Here is a 16,878-nt window from a genome sequence, read left to right as displayed (position 1 = left end):
TTATTAGTTTTATTTTATGTGTATGAGTGTATTGCCTGCATGTATATAAGTGCACCTGTGTGGTACAATGCCTGTGGAGGCCAGAAGAGGGTGTCAGAGCCCCTAGAACTGAAGTTATGGATTGTTGCTAAGCTCTCATGTGGGTGCTGGGAACTGAACCTGGGTCCTCTGCAAGAGCAGCCAGTGCTCTAAAACCCTGAGCTATCTCTGCAGTTCCCCTTCACAGTCTTATAATGGTTGGAAAGAGGTGAAAACATGCAGATGACTAACATAGAACTCAGCATCTTCCTCTTCCACTTCCAGTCCATTTCCATATCAAATCATGTTGCTGCTGATTGCTTAAAATAGCACTGATAGATAACACAATGGGCAGTCACAGGGATGACAGAGTATATGGCCTCCAGTGGCAGGGGGTTGGGGGAGAGGCTATGGGAAGGTGCCAGTGGGGATGGAGGTATAAAGAAGATTGTTTGCGATGTTCTGTATGAAACACACAAAAAATAAATCAATTAAAAATATAGGATTCTAACTTAATTTTTGTCCAGTACTTTTGAAAAATGAGAATTAAAATTTGCTGTTGTTGTTGTTTAAGGCAGGTTATCATGTAGACCAGGCTGCCCATAAGTTTACTATGTAGCCAAGGATGACCTCGAACTCCTGTTCTTACCTCCCAAGTGCTGGGATCACAGACCTATACCACCATCTCCAGCTCGGGAACTAAATTTTTTGATTCATTATTTTCTAAATTACTTGGATAAAACAGATGTGAACCTAAGGTAAAAATAAAGGGCAGGTGACTTAGAGAGTGTCTGTTATTTATTTCATCAGTTAAACGTGTGTACAAAATACTCAACTGCTACTGTACAAAAGGTAGGTGAATCGATGTTAAAACGAGAACTCACAATGGTGCATGCCTGCAATCCCAACACTCAGAGGCAGAGGCAGAAGGCTGAGAGTTAGAAGCAAGGGGCTGGGAGTGGGACCCAGCAAGGGAAGAACAGAGGAAAAACGATGGCACAGAGAAACCATAGGAAAAGCGATCAAATCAGCACATTCCATGTCCAAAACAATAGCACGTATTAAAATAGAGCTACCCTTCCAAAGCAGTAACAGTGTGACCTATCAGAATTCAGTGTAGGCAACAGAAAACATACAGCCAAGCACAGCTGGCTAGGAATCTGGAGAAACAAGGATCAAAGACGTCAATCATATAGGAAAACGTACATACATGTCCCTATTCAACAAAACCAACTACCAAACCTGTATTTTCAATTAGAAACATATATATAAATATAAAATATTATAACATTAATAGAAATTGACTTATATTTTTTTTTGTCTGGTTACCACATCCATGTGTGTAGGCACACATGTGCACACACACACACACACACACACACACACACACACACACAAGCACACAGAGCCAATTAAGGAAGCTCATAAAAAATGCCCAAAAATCTATGACATTAAATTATAAGTACATTTATATTTGATCCAAAAGAGTCACTCTCAAGATTCAAATAAAAAGCACTATCAGTGTTAATTGATACTTTCAGTGATGTTAAGAACCACAGTTTTGGTGGGCATCGTGGTGCTTGCCTGTAACCCCAACACTGAGGAGGCAGAGGCAGGAATGTATATAGCAAGACCATGTCTCCAAAAAAGAACAAAACAAAACACACACACACGTGCGCCCATACACACACACACACAAAGAACCACTAGTTACAAAACTAAAACCAAAACCAAACCAAAAGCAAAAGCGACCAAGAAGACACATACTGACGTCAGGGCAAGTCCAAAGCTGGTAGACTGATGCTTCATCTGTATTTCGATTTTATGAAGTAAAGCTTCAATCCGGTCATCTTCAAATCCTTTCCTAAAGAACATAAACGACAAGTGAGATGCTGGAAAGAAAGAGAAGTTTCAGAAGCAGAAGGCAGCAGAGGTGGTATTCGAACAACTAAATTATAAGCGACAAGAAGCGGGGGTGTTGGGGGGAACAGCAAGACGTCCAAAAGGAGGACGGGGAGGAGGTGGAGGGGGACTAGTAAGAACAGATGACACATATGCATGGAGATGCCATCAGCACACACACTACATGGTATGCTAACTAAAAAACTGAATAAAAGTCCAATAAGAAAATCAACTAAACTCAACCATACATATCACATTGCATTACACCCAGAGGAGGTCAGCAATGGGGAAGTCTCAGGCCCCTCCCCACAGGACACAAGATGGAAGCTGGTCATCATGACAGCCACACGTACTCAATGACTTCTTCAATAGTCTTGTCTACGAGCTCTTTGACTGTCCTGACATCTTTCTCCGAGATCCCTTGGAGACCGATGCTGAAGTAGGCTTCCCTCGTGTAGCCATTATATCTAGAACAGGAAACCAGACAGTGTGTCAGAATCCAGGCATTTTACCTTTCACTTGGAATATATTTTACATACAGATCATGATTAAGGACTTTCAGTACAGGATCCTACCAAAGACTGTGTTGAGGCAATGTGGTAATGCAATGACCTCACATACTCTTAAGGTGCAACTGGTCAAATGCACACTCATATCCTTTTAAAGATTTCTAGCAATCAATACAACTTAAGCGTCTATGGTATGGTAAAATAAATATAGAAACAGTAAACAGCTAAGTTTTACAACACCTTAAGATTCTAAAGAATACTTGATGCAAATTCTTTAACAGTCAGTAAATAATACTGATGTAACAATAAATCCAGGCCTGGTGGCTCAGTCCTCTATCCGGCAGAAGGACTCAAAGCGTAATGTCTACTTGGGCAATCAATCAACCAAACAAAGAGATCAATCAATCAGTCAAATCAACCAACCCAATCAACTAAATCAAACCTATATCAATAAATTAAAACCACCAACCAATCAAACCAATGAAATTAATCACACTAAAACTTACCCAACATCAGGAGAAAAGTCTGTACCAAGTCCAGACTCAATTAAAGCTTTGTAAAATGGGGAATTGGGCCCAGAAATCAGGAGGGAAGACAGAAGGTTCAATGTGAAGGCTTCAAATGTGTCGGTGATACTATGTTGAGAAAAAACAAAGGGAGATGAATGAGCACAGGTGAGAACAAGGAAAATTGTTGGTGACTATAATTATCTTTTTTAATGTGTATGTGTACATGTGATTGTAGGTATGTGTGTGTGCAGGCATGCTAAGGTGTGCACACATGCATGTAGAGAATAGAAATAAACCTCACCTGTTGTTCCTCAGGTGCCACCTTGGTTTTTTTGACAGGCCCTCTCATCTTTACCTAGAACTCTGACCCTGTCAATATGGAGTGAGTGCCTGGGATCCTCCTGTCTTCACCAACCTCTCTCCCCAAGCCCTGAGACTAAAGTGCATACCACCATGCCCAGCTTTGTGTGTGAGTTCTGGGGATTGAACTCAGTTCTAATCAAGGTTAAGTTCCACTTGAAATTCTCACATTTTAACTGTATTTCAATAATTATGTGAGATTTTTCTCTTCTTTGGCCCTAAACCATAAAATTAATTTAGTTACACATCAAATGCTGCCACAAGATAGTTTTCATGTCTTTTGACAGATATTTTCAGGTATAGCCATAGTATTAAGTTAACATCAAGAAACACAATGACAGGGAGTGACAGGTCCAAACTGGGTAGTTACTGAGGGGCGGCTAGAGCTGGGGAGAGTGGTAGAGGCTGTTCTCCAGGAAATTGCTATAATTAGTTAGAAAATTTTGTGTGTAGCATATTTGGGGCTGGAGAGATGGCTCTGCAGTTAAGAGTGTGTGCTGGACAGCTGGACTCCCTCCATTGGAGTGGCCTATGATCATGTCTGTGAGGCATCTTCTTGATTGTTGAGTGATGTGGGAGGGCCCAGTCCACTGTGAGTGGTGCCACCCCTGGGAAGGTAGGCTTAGCAAGCTGAGCAGGGGCCAGGGGAACAAGCCAGTAAGCAGCGTTCCTCCATGGCCTATGCTCTAGCTCCTGCCTCCAGATTCCTGCCGAGTTCCTACCTTGGGCTCTCTCAGTGATGAACTGTGACCCAGGAGATATAAGACAATAAACCCTTTCCTCCCCAAGTTGGTATTGCTCAGAGTGTTTTGTCACAGCAATGGAGAAACAATCTAGAACAGAGTGCTTATTGCTCTTGTAGAGGACCCAGGTTCAGGTCCCAGCACCTACATCAGGCCACTCACAATGCCTGTAGCTCCAGTTCCAAGGGATTGGATGCCCTATGGTCCCCTCAGGCCTCTGTACACAAGCAGACAGACAGACAGACAGACAGACAGACACATACACACACACTTTTCTGAGGCAAGTGTTCAGTGCCCCTCTCATACTTAAAGTGGACCTGTGACTCCCCTGAAAAGCTAAGTCTTCTAAAGGCAGTCTCTTCGCTGGCTACATAGCTCTCTCAGAGCCAGACTGAGCTGCATAAGATCCTGTATAAATGTACGTGTGTGTAAAATAAGAAAAAATTTCCTTGTTTCTGACCTTCCCCCAACCTCATTTCTGATGTTACTAAAACCCTGACATTTGTTCTTTATTCTTAAAACCTGTTTGATTCCTGAATCCTACCACCTGTCCATTAATAAGTTATACCTGTCTGGTGAATTCTCTAGGATTCTTAAAACCTGTTTGATTCCTGAATCCTACCACCTGTCCATTAAGTTATGCCTGTCTGGTACTGTCTGCCAGCATAAACTGTTAACAACAAATACTTACTCTGGTAAGAGGAAGCTAACGCTGACGGTTGTTTGCTTAGAGGCATCCGTAGCTAATGAATCCGGACCACAGGCTATATGGAATTCTCTCTACAAAATGACAAGATGCTTTAAGACGGCAAAGAAGGCAAATGGCTTTAAATAACCATAGGTTATCTGGACATGAAAAATGCTTTTCGCTAAGTTAACTTTCCCGTTAACAGTAATCACTGAAAAGCTACTCCATACTGTAGAGTCCAGGATAACATCTCAAAATACGATCAGTCCCGCATAGTTGAAATCCCCATTTCAATATATTTGACAGGAAGGATAAAACGCTGATGAAGAGAGCACTTACTGGCTTATCCCAGTGTTTCTGGGCTGGCACCACAGTACTTTGCTCCATTTTCTGAAATTTGCTCAGTGCTTCTTCCTGAATTTGTTTCAGGTGCTGTTCCAGCTGAAAATTGCCGTATGTGAAGAACCTAAAATGTTCAGGGAGCATATGACGTACACTGTTTGAAACGAACAGGAGTCCACCGTGAAGGCGTCCTGCATGAGGTGGAGGGTGCACCGTGCACGCCAACTGCCGAATGGAAGTCAACTTTATGAAGGGATGTATTTTGTTTTCAGATAGTCTGACTACAAACATTAAACAAAAAGCTTAAACTTTTAATACAGATTGGTAGGTTTCAACAAAACTCAAATCATGCAGAAGGACTTATTTAATACAACAAAAACTACTTAGTTTTCTTTTAAATCTGCTATAAAGGCACTATAAAAATGGAATGACCACATAAAACCACTTTAGGATGTGGTCTATAGATAGCCAAAAATAAAGAATCTCAGGACAGGAAAGACGGCTCAGCTCTTAAGACTGGGCTGCTCTCACAGAGGACCAAGCTCAGGTCCCAGCACCCACATGGCAGCTAACAACCATCTAATAACTCTAGTTCCAGAGGATCTGACGCCCTCTTCTGGCCTCTGCAGGCATTGCATGACATGGTACAGGCAAAACACTCATACACATAAAATAAAAAATTAAATACTTAAAAAAAAAAAAAATCTCAAAATTCAACTTTAGGCTACAAATTCCAGACCCTGCTTCTAACACATGCATTTATGTAACCATCAGGGAAAAAGGTTACAAATGACAGAGGTGATCTTTATCTTTTTCTAAAAGTTATCATCACCAGTTCAGTTACTGCCACCCACTATTTACAGAGCACCTCAGGGTGCCAAAGACAACGGAAAGCCTTATGAGTAGGCTGAAAATTAGTCCTGCAGAGCAGATGCCCCCAGTCCCAATGTGTACGTGACATGGCTGTGACACAGAGACAGGATCGGGAACCAGGACTCCATTATCCTGGACCAACTGAGAGTTGTCACTGCAGATGTTTACAATGAATGCCCAGCAAGTCCCACAGGCAAATGAACACAACAAAATCTCATCTGGAGCTACAGACCTGTTCAGCAAACAGTTTTTGTTAAACAGGAAGTGACAGCACTCAGTGTCAGAATGCAAACAAGTCACTTCCTGGCCCACGGTTGAGCCTCTACAATGAAACACTACCTGGCATTACTTGGGTGGTAGTGAGTGGCATGGAACTCCTTCAGCTGCTCCCATGTGAGCTCTGGGATGCACAGTGGGTCGCCTCCGGAGACCACAGAGTACGTGTGGTCAGGGAGAAGTTTGTTCTGCAGGTGCTGTGAGAAGATCCTCTCATTATCTGTCTTGAAATAGAAAATAAATAAGTTAATGAAAATACTAATAAAATACTGTCACATGGCACATAAAAGCATCACTGTCAACAGCAGACCACATACATAATGGCCTCGTAATATCAGAATTCAGCCTAGGGTAGGTGGTTGGCTTGTAAAATATACATTTAAGTACATGCTAAGATCATCATAAAATAATGTGACTACATTTCTCAGAGCCATTATCAAGTAATACGTGGCTACAAAAAAATTACTATCACAATACATCTATCACATCCGAGAATACACACCTGTAATGACTTATAAATGAAACAGATTTATGATAAGACATCCACACATTTGCAGTTCAATTTAGCATTCGACCTACTCATAATCTGTAAATGGGACCTGAAAACCGGCTTTCTTAGAAAAGCAACTTATTTTTCCAGATGTGCTGGGTGAACACAGCTGCAGCCAGAGAAAAGGGCGCAGTGGGGTTAGGATGGATATGCTAGGAATCCTTGGTCCACTACAAGCCGTATGGACATGAGGACATAGTTGTCATGAGGTGCCTTAGACAAAACACCACCAGATGGAGTGTGAAAGGATAAAAAGATCCTGCAGCTGAAGGGGCCACAAGAATCAGAGCAGCCTGGGACAGGGAAGCCATCCCATGCACTTCAGAGCAAGTAGGACAGACCAGGGCAGGCCTTCACATTCAAGAGCATGGACAATGAAACCTGATCCTTCCAGTCAGATTTCTGTTCCCAATCTGACTCCAGATAATTCAAAGTCATCCCCAATGGGAGACTATTGAATATCAACATGTAAACCATAATCCAAGATGGCTCAGTAGGCAAAGCACTTGCTGGACAAGCATGAGGGTCTCACTTGACTCCCCTGACCATACATGGAGCTGGATGTGCTAGCACGCCTCTCTAATCCCAGCACTCATACAGAAGAATCCCTGGAAGCTCATGGGCCAGATATTCCAGTATGTACAGCAGTGAAAAATGACAGAGACCTTGCCTCAGAGACAGTAAGAGGCGGGAACTGACACTGAGGTTGTCCTCTGACTTCACATGAGCATTGTGGGATTTTAGTGCCTACACTCACACACGCCAACATGCATACACATATGCACAACTTTGTTTTTCAGAGACAATTTTAATATAACGGAAACAAGGAAGAACACTTACAAACGCGCCTTTCATTTCATTAAAGACGACTCCTTTGAAGATCAGGGGCGTCTGAGGGTCACTTGGATTCTCATGCTCCAGTCTCCAGCCTTCCTGCCTACAGAGATGATAAGTGGGTAAGTGAAGATAATAGTGACGGGACTAACATCTACATCAAGCAATGTGTCCTTACACACCAGAAGTCCAGTTCTCGCAAGCACGGGAAAAAGGTTGCATCCAAGTACACAGACAGGAGGTTCTGGAAGTCCTTGGGATTTTGTGTGGAAAACGGATACATCGTGTAATCACTAGCTGGGGAAAAGGGAAGAGAAAGATTTTAAAGTATAGGAAATGCCCCAAAAGAAATTTATGACTTTAACTTAGTCTAACTTCCTGATATCCATCAGCTAAACTTTAACCTACAGGGGAAACAGAAGGCAGCAGCCCCACACCTTGTCGGCTCATCACCGGGTGCCTCAACTACCCCAGACCAACTCAAGGTCTTCCAAACTCATGTTCTCAGGCTTGTGTCGCAAACACTTTACCAAGCCGTCTCCCCAGCCCTGAAAACTGTAGTTTTTAATAATCTGTACAAGATCTTTCCTCTAGTCCAGGGACTGATAAGAATTTATTCTACTACATCTAGTCCTTATTTCTTATTCGAAGCCTTATTAACCTGTTTGTCACCGGCTAACCCAGCACAGTTTTGGTTCAGGATATCGGTCTTGCTGGACATGGTTTTGTCTCAGGACGTCATTTTTACCTGTGAAGGCATTCATAAAAGTGGACAGCGACCTGTTCAGCATTTTGAAGAAAGGATCTCGGCATGGATACTTCTGAGAGCCGCAGAGGACGGTATGCTCAAGAACGTGGGGAACCCCAGTGCTGTCCATCGGCGTTGTACGGAACTGGACACTGGGGGCAAAGGAGAAATGATGCACCAAATAATGGAAGGGATAAGCCTAACACCATGCAATGGAATTCCTGAACTTGTGACCACCTGAGGTGATTAAAGACAATCATTTCTGTTTTGTTTTGTTTCTTTTTTTTTAATTTATTCTTTTTATTTTATGTGTATAAGTGTATTACTTGCATGTATGTGAGTGCACCCATGTCGTGCGATGCCACGGAGATCAGAAGAGGGCTTCGGATTCCCCTGGAACTGGAGTTAAGGATGGTTCATAGCCGCCATGTGGGTGCTGGGAATCGAACCCGGGTCCTCTGCAAGAGCTGTCAGTGCTCTTAACCGCTGAGCCATCTCTCCAGGCCCAAAGACAATTTCTAACATCATAATCTTCCAATAAAAATAAAATGTTTCCTGGCTACAATGTGTGAAATCACTGTAAAATTTCAATGTATTTAGATGATATAATCTTTAGGTGATTTCATATAATACATATTTTTTGAGAGGGAGGAGGAAGATCAAAACAAGGTCTCCTTCCACAGCCCAGGCTGGCCTGGGACTTCTGGGAATCCACCTGCCTGTCCTTCTCAGTGCTAGGACTACAGGCAAGCCACCAAGCCCTGCACAATCTCTTCCTGAATGTTTTAGGATGCTCCATCAATAAACACAAAATGTTCATGAGGCATTAGTCTGGACAACGTAATGATTAGTAGATGTTTTAAACAGAGACAGTCACAAGCACTCTCCTACAAGGATCAAATACCTGAACAAGTTGTTTTTGTCTTCCCTGGCCAAGTGCAGGTATCGGGCCCCTGTGCTGTCATGACTGAGCTTCACTGCGGTCAGGAACAGCTCAGGGACAGAAGTGACCTGGGGAGAGAAGAAAATCATGAGCAGACTTCGGTAGGATGGCTACCTTCAACACAGAGAACTGGCTTTTCTGCCTTAAATGAGATGTCAGGGCTGGGCTTGGTGATGCATGCCTTTAATTCCAGCACTTGGGAGGCAGAGGCAGGCAGACCTTTGTGAGTTCGAGGCCAGCCTAGTCTACCTAGCAAGTTCCGGGCTAGCTGGAGCTATAGGGACACCCTGTCTCAAATAGACAAAAAAAAAAAGTAGAAAAAGAGAGATGCCAGGAGGCAGGTAGTTCAAGCCTGGGACAGACCATCTCATCAAGATGTCTGATCTCATCAAGGAGGAAATTATGAGCTAAACAGATGATGAGAAAACATAAATGTTTGGCTTTAATTGCTTACCATTCACCAAGCATTTTCTAAACCCACCACATCTAAAGTTCGAGGGACACACTCTCATCCTTGTCCTCATTCACAGAGGACAGGGACTGAAGCTCACAGTGACGACCATAGGCCACCATCTACCTGGTACCCATGCTTTTCCCATTAAGCTATGTCATAATGAAGTATCGAGGCTCACGCGCTGCGGCTGGGCCGAGGCTCTAGTGTCTCCACATAACATCTCATTTAATGTGCAAACAGCCCCCCTGTGCAGGGAAGGTAAATACAAGGGCAGCTTCCCAGGAGATGGGAAGGGTGCACCCAGGAATGAATTCTGCTTCATCTAGCCAAAGATGGAGCGTGCTAGGGTTGTTACCTGCTACCCATCCCTAGCAGTTTGTTATGCTCACAGCCAAGACCCTCAAAACATAGGTAAGGGCCAGGAGGAAATAAATGTTAACAATAAAAAGTGCATGTCACCTCACTCAACAAGGAGGAGCAGCAGCAGCAGAGAGAGATGGGAGGAACGACCTCATACTTTAGTAAATTTCCATAGTCCTTGGTAAGTATTAAAGAGGGTCCTGGGACACAGCGAAATGGCTCAGCCCATAAGGCGCCTGCCATGCAATCGTGGGAAAATGAGCTCAATGTCCAGCACACACAAAAAAGTCAAGGGTGAGTGTCTGTAACCCCAGTGCTGGCACGTGGGGTAGGGAGAGGGCGGGAGAGGGGCGTGGAGTCAGGAGGATCCCTGGAGCTCAGTAAGCCTGGCAAATCAGTGAGTTACAGGTTAATGAGAAACCTTATCTCAAAACATGATGGAAGTCTTGCCTGCCTGTGTGTATGTGCACCCATACAGAAACATGTACATGCAAAACTCTCACACATACTCACACAAAGGGTCCTGTCTTCCATCCACACCAACCAACCCTCTTCCTTTGATTATTATATTATGATAATCATACCGAAACCACCCCCCTTTCTCTAGGACCATACATATAACCTGTTTGCTTTTCTACAAGAAGCTTCTGTAGAGCTGCAATTAAAACTGAGTCTCCTGAGCTGGACTTAGGGGCCCTGACACACACGACACACATAACATGGGCTGCTGATACCTGCAAAATTTACTGCTGGTAAATTACTATGTGTATTTCCAAGATTTCTCAGACTGACAGTCAGTGTGTATAAAACAAGTCACACAGTGTGATGCCTGCCTGATAAGACCCTACAGGAATTATTTTCAAGCAAGAATCACTTTCTCTGTTTTTTGTTTTTAAAGGGAACACTCAATCTACCAATCTGAGGAGGTCCTTATTAACAGCAACTGGTACTATAAATCTGAAGTTCTCTGCATGGCCTCGGGGGTGTTTGTAAATGCTCTGACCCCATTTGCATGATTCATTGCTCAGAGACCTTGCCTGGAGCTAACTCCTCAGCTTTCCTGACCTTGCTCACATTTGGCCCAGAGACAGAGAACCTGCAGCAGCTATGCTATGCCTTATTTTTTCACTGCTGCTGCACCAGGCTTTTCTAGCTTATAAGCTGTTTGCCTCCTTATATATGTTATAACATCAAGCACAGCACAAAGCCAACAACCAAATACAAGACAAGTATGGATGGGTCCTCTCTCTCTCTCTATTTCTTTCTCATACACACAGACACAGACAGACAGACAGACACACACACACACACACACACACACACACACAAAGATAGGGTCTCATGTATCTCAGGCTGGTCTCAAACTTGCTAAATAGCCAAGGATGACTTTAAACTCCCGATCCTCCTGCCTCTACACCAAGTGCTGGAATTACAGACATGCACAACCTAGAAAGAATTTTGTGGTGCTGGGGATTGAACCCAGGGCTTCTAGTATGCTAGACAAGCACTCTGACAGCTGAGCCAGTCCAGATTTTTCAACAATTACATTAAATTTAAAAAGCTATGTGAAAATAAAGCATTCAAGAAAAAAAAAAAAAAACAAGAAAAAGAACAAATCCACTTTAACATAAACCAAGGAAATACTAGCTCACAATCTCTTCTCCATAATTCTGAAACCAAATAGCTTACTATTTTCTACTTAAGTTTGTAGCAAACTATTTGAAAACAGAACATGAGTAAATAGATATAGGGAACAGCATCTGTGCTGATTACCGAGTGAACCACCAGCCTTGGCTGCAGGACATCAGTGTTTGATTACAAAGACACTAAAAGCCCAGATTTTCTAATATCTGAAATGATTTAGGCTTCGGAATACAAGTAAAGGCTGGAGCATCATTTCATTTGCAAACTCTTTGGTGCACCTGTCACCAGTCAGGAAGGACACCAGAGCCTGGGAACTCAAGGAAGAGAATTACAGCCTCCCCTCCAAGGAAGTCCCTCATCCTCCACCTGAAGCTGCACACTTCAGCAACCTCATCCATGAAGAACACAGCCAGACAGGCAGTGGGTACCTGGTTTACAGTGAACCCGTGGATCTTCTCCCCCACTTTATACTGCAGCGCTCTCTCACAGGCCTGGTCACTCTTACCCCTCCATACATTGCGGTGTGTCCTGCTGGATTTAAGTTCTCAAAGTTAGTAAGGTTTCAGGAAAGTTCTTTGGTTAATATACCTCAACAGTATAATGGAGATAGTCCCATGAGATAAAGATAATTGTCTAAAGGAAATTTATGTCACACATCTCCCAAGATCTTGGACATTTTGGAAAACTAGTTTCCATTTTAACCTTGAAAACCACAAAAAAACAAGAATTAAAAAAAATACAATACACAGGTAGGAATGTATACCGGTGGTAAAAAAAAAAAAAAAATACAAAGAAAAAAGCAAAGAAATCATTTAAGTCTGGGAGAATGACTACTTAAAACAGAGGCAAAGAATTAAAATCTGGGGGCTGGAGAGATGACTCAGCAATTAAGAGCACTTACTGCTCTTGCAGAGGACCTGGGTTTAGTTTCCAGCACCCACACAGCAGCTCACAGGTCTGTACCTCCAATTCCAAGGAATCCAACACCCTCTTCTAGCCTCCACAAATACCATGCACATACACACAGGAAGGCAAAATATTCATACACATAAAATAAAAACAAATCTATATAAAACCCACTAATTCATTGGCAATATCAGAGATATGCTAAAAGCAAGCTATATTTCCTTACTGACAGCAAATTCTAGACTGGGACAGGGGAAACTTCAAGAGATTGTGGATCATCAGCACAGTATGTATGACAACCTTGTGAGACAACAGTTGGATCCTCTCTCAACTATATTCTCTAATCACACACACCAAGTTACTGATATCAAATTCAAACACTTCATAAAGCCCATCCTCCCACAGCGGAAGGCATCCTGTGTTTCCTCAGGTAGACTAACTGCAGCTTAGCTACACCATAAAATAAGGGTGTGCAGATTAGCATGAAAGCTAAATACTTTTTTTTTTTTCCATAAATGAGTCACTAAGAAATGTTCAGCTCCAGGAGCTACAGCAGAATATAGCAGGTTAAGCATAGCCCGTGGACAGGAGCAAAACCATTAATGAGAGACATAAACTGTCTCTTACTTTTATGACACAGTTAAAATACACATCAAAGCCTATCTTCACTTCAAACAGCCCTGAGAATCGACACTCCGGACCATCCACTCAGAATCTCCCGAGGTTGGAGAAGGGAAAGTGGGTCAGGACAGTGGGAGGGACCTGGCTCCCCTTTGGAGCATGATGCACCACCCAGACGCTGGTGGCTGGGTCAGGAGCCCCCTAGGGTAGATGGTGCTGTGCCATCTTCAGAGGACGGAAGGCCCACTCTACAGCCAAACAGGGCTCCTCTGGTTAGGGTTAGAGGCACCTGGGTTGGGGAGCCCAGAAGAGGGGTTTCCAGAAGGCACATACATTTAGGGGTCGGGGTGCAGGAGCCTGGAAAAGAAGCAGTGGCACTGTGCCCAAGGATGGCAGGGGTCCGATCCTGGACACCCCACCCCCCGACCCCCGGCTACCGTCCTAGTCCTGTCCAGGTCTGCCCGGTTCCCATCCTGGTCCCATCCTCGTCCCCCCAGCTACCATTCTGGCCCTCTCGCACCCGGCTCCCGTCCTGGTCCCCCCGGTTCCCATTCTGGTCTCCCCAGGCCCTGCCCTGGTCCCATCCTGGTCCCCCAAGTTCCCGTCCTGGTCCCCGGCTCCCGTCCTGGTCCCCCCGGTTCTCATTCTGGTCTCCCCAGGTCCTGTCCTGGTCCCATCCTGGTCCCCCAGGCTCTCGTCCTGGTCCCCCGGCTCCCATGCTAGTGGCCCCCGCCCCGGCTCCCTTCCCGGTCCCGCCATCTGATATCACCCCAGGGTGTCCCACCGTCCACTCAGCCGCTGCAGGGCTCCCAGTCCCCGCCGCCCTCCGAAGCGCCACATGGCATGTGACCAGCGCGGTCCTGCGTGGGGCCAGGCTTTAACCCGACGCACGGCGCGGGCGGAGCGCGGCCACCGCGGCTCCCATTGGGCGGCGGGAAGGGAGAGGTCCTCCCCATAGGCTGGACAGGGATAAAGACAGGCCTTCTGCCTCCGAGACCAGCCTCCGGGGGCGGGGAGGGAGGGGCGAGGAGGGCGGCGGAGCGGGGTGATGGGGGATACCGCCGCGGTGGAGCACTTGGCAGAAGCGCCGGATCGGAGCGGTGCAGAGGGGAGAGGGGAGGGACGGGACAGGGCTGGGGAGGGCCGGGCTTTGCTGGTAAGAGGCCTGACTGGAGTTGCAAGGGAGGGACCAGCATAAGCAGGTAGGGGGCGGGGCAGGGGCAAGTGGGGTCGTTGCAAGTGAGGGTCCCTGAGTGCGCGGGTAAGGGGGTAAGAGGTGGATCATGTGCAGGTGAGGGGCGGAGCGTTGTGAGGGACCCCACAAGAGCAGGTAAAGGGCGATGCGTGTGCAGGTGAGAGGCCCACCGTTCCAGGCAGAGTGGATTCTGAGCGAGGTAGGGGGTAGGGCCGTGGGAAGCAAGGCCTTGTGATCCCTGGGATCCTCTTTGGTCCACTCGGGAATCTCGTGAACCTGCATGCCGCAAGCTCACGCGCCCACCTGTAGGACTAGAGTGAGGGGTAAGGAAGGTCCCACTGTGTCCCCACCAGGTGCCTCGGCCCCCTGAGCCCGTGGCTTCATGGATGCTAATCTTTCCGACACCAGATGCCCAAGCTATTATGCTACCATTAGGAATGTTCTCACAGAAGTTTCCTGGCACACCCTGGTCAGCTCAGTGACCGCACCTGTGGTCCTCTGCATCTCCTCTCCTAGCTCCTCTGTGCGTTTCGACTTTAGGAAGTAGACGCATGCGTGTCTTAGGATTTCTCAAGTCCCCATGGGCTCTTGGAAACCAGGATCAGTCCTAAGGATGTCGGTGTGTGGGCTAGGCCACACGCTCGTGAATTTGAAGGAACATTTGGGATTCACCACACCTGAGAAGCATTTGGGTGGGACTGGGAAAAAAAAACGTCAGGATTCTTCAGCCCTCTAGAGCCTTTGCTTCCTGCCTGTACTCCCCTTGCTCTGGTCCCTCGGCACATTCATGTAAACAGACTCTCATCTTCCTCGTCCTTAAGACGCGTTTCTAAAGACAAAATGCTTAGTGAGCAGTCACAATCAGTTTAGGCGTATAAGGCTTTGGCAGAAACAAGGACGGTAATACTGTGATCAGAAGTCACAGAGGCCTACCAAAACCAGATGCTGCCCTTCTGCGTTTAAGTACTTTCTTACTAATGAACTCAAATGAACCTTAACAAAGGTGAGACTAAGAAGCTAAAGATGCCTACAAACACTCTGTATGCCTTTCTTGTAAGAGGATAGGAGTGATGCTTCTTAATGAGGCTTCACAACATCTCTATGATCTTGAGGAAGACACTTGGGTATTATTAACTCTGCTGTGAATGTGCAGGAAACAGGAGCACTGGGGGAGTATCGTATTTCTCTCTCTTCTGAAGAATAGATGCTATATAAATCCAGTAACTACCACTTACTAGTAAGTTCCCACAGGACACAACTTCATGGATCTTGAGTAGCATTTGACCTAAAATTAAGACTTGTATGTAAGCTAAATTATTATTAATAGAAATGATTGCCATGTGGGGATGAAAACTATTAATCATGCAAGTTTCTGTATTACAAAAGGCAGATCCTACATTATAGTGAAAATTGCTATTTTACTAATGTTGGCAAATAAGTTATTTTTAGAATTATAGATTGTAATCAAGAATAACCAAGTGACAATTTGGGGTATGAGAGTTTATTTGTGATGCCCAGGTGACACGTTGGAGCCCTGACTTCCAACATATTCCAATTTGCATTTGGAAAAAGGCTTTTGACAGAAATAAGCAAAAAATGATGTCATCATGTGGACTCTGCTCCTTTACAGGGTGTTTTGTGTATATGGAAAATGTGGGCACAGAGGCAATCACAAGAAAATACGATATGAAGATAAAATAAAAATTAGGACAATGCTTCTACAAGCCAGGGAATTCAAAGAATTGTCAGCAGAGTTACCCAAAGGGAAGGCAGTCAGGGAACAGATTCTGCAGCATAGCCTCAGAAGGAACCCGCTGGAGACACCTCTGTATCAGGCTCTCATCCTCTCTAAGATGTCTTCTGGTTAGAGTCCAACCTCTGGTCTTCATGGTCCTTCTGATCAAGAGGACAGGTGACATATTAGAGTTGAGGGATTGTTTTAAGTGGGTCCCATCACACCTTGGGTTTGAGCTGATTTTGAAGGGCAAGTGCTAGAATGCTATCTTTTTAGCTCTTTCAACTCTTCTCGACTTTCCCTAAGCCTTTGTTATTGAATACTGCACTGGTTAGCTTCACTTGTCAGCTGGGAAGAGGGAACCTCAACTAAAAAGTGTCCTGCCATGAACTGACCTATGGCCATGTCTGTGGAGCATTTTCTGGTTGCTCATTGATAAGGGAAGGCCCAGCCCACTGTGCTTTTGCTGACAGATGAGTCTGGGCTGTATAAGATATCTGAGCAAGCCAGGGGAAGCAAGCCAGTGAGCAACATTCCCCCATGGTCTCTGGTTCAGTTCCTGCCTTGAAATCCTGCCTGGGCTTCCCTTGATGATGGGCTGTGAGCTGTAAGTCAAATAAACCCTGCCTCCACAGGTTGCTTTTGGTCAGTGTTTTGTCACAGCTACA

At 45.0% G+C, this 16,878-nt stretch overlaps 1 protein-coding gene across 1 annotated transcript in view; it reads right to left on the bottom strand.

Annotated features, from left to right (window-relative positions):
• Positions 1-14,192, bottom strand: part of Pitrm1 (pitrilysin metallopeptidase 1) — a gene marked incomplete at its 3' end in the record, with an annotated part of 31,337 nt that extends 17,145 nt beyond the window's left edge. The window contains 12 exon segments of the mRNA XM_029564796.1: positions 1,786-1,882; positions 2,274-2,387; positions 2,936-3,064; positions 4,733-4,821; positions 5,069-5,195; positions 6,284-6,444; positions 7,611-7,707; positions 7,787-7,901; positions 8,353-8,504; positions 9,257-9,363; positions 12,182-12,284; positions 14,065-14,192. Of these exon segments, the coding sequence (XP_029420656.1) occupies positions 1,786-1,882; positions 2,274-2,387; positions 2,936-3,064; positions 4,733-4,821; positions 5,069-5,195; positions 6,284-6,444; positions 7,611-7,707; positions 7,787-7,901; positions 8,353-8,504; positions 9,257-9,363; positions 12,182-12,284; positions 14,065-14,120 (1,347 nt within the window).
• Positions 14,193-16,878: the final 2,686 nt, after the last annotated feature.

The sequence above is a fragment of the Nannospalax galili genome, unplaced genomic scaffold, assembly GCF_000622305.1.
Source record: "Nannospalax galili isolate Female #2095 unplaced genomic scaffold, S.galili_v1.0 scaffold437, whole genome shotgun sequence".
In the NCBI taxonomy this organism is placed as follows: Eukaryota; Metazoa; Chordata; class Mammalia; order Rodentia; family Spalacidae; genus Nannospalax; species Nannospalax galili.
This window is presented reverse-complemented; position numbering and strand designations above follow the sequence as displayed.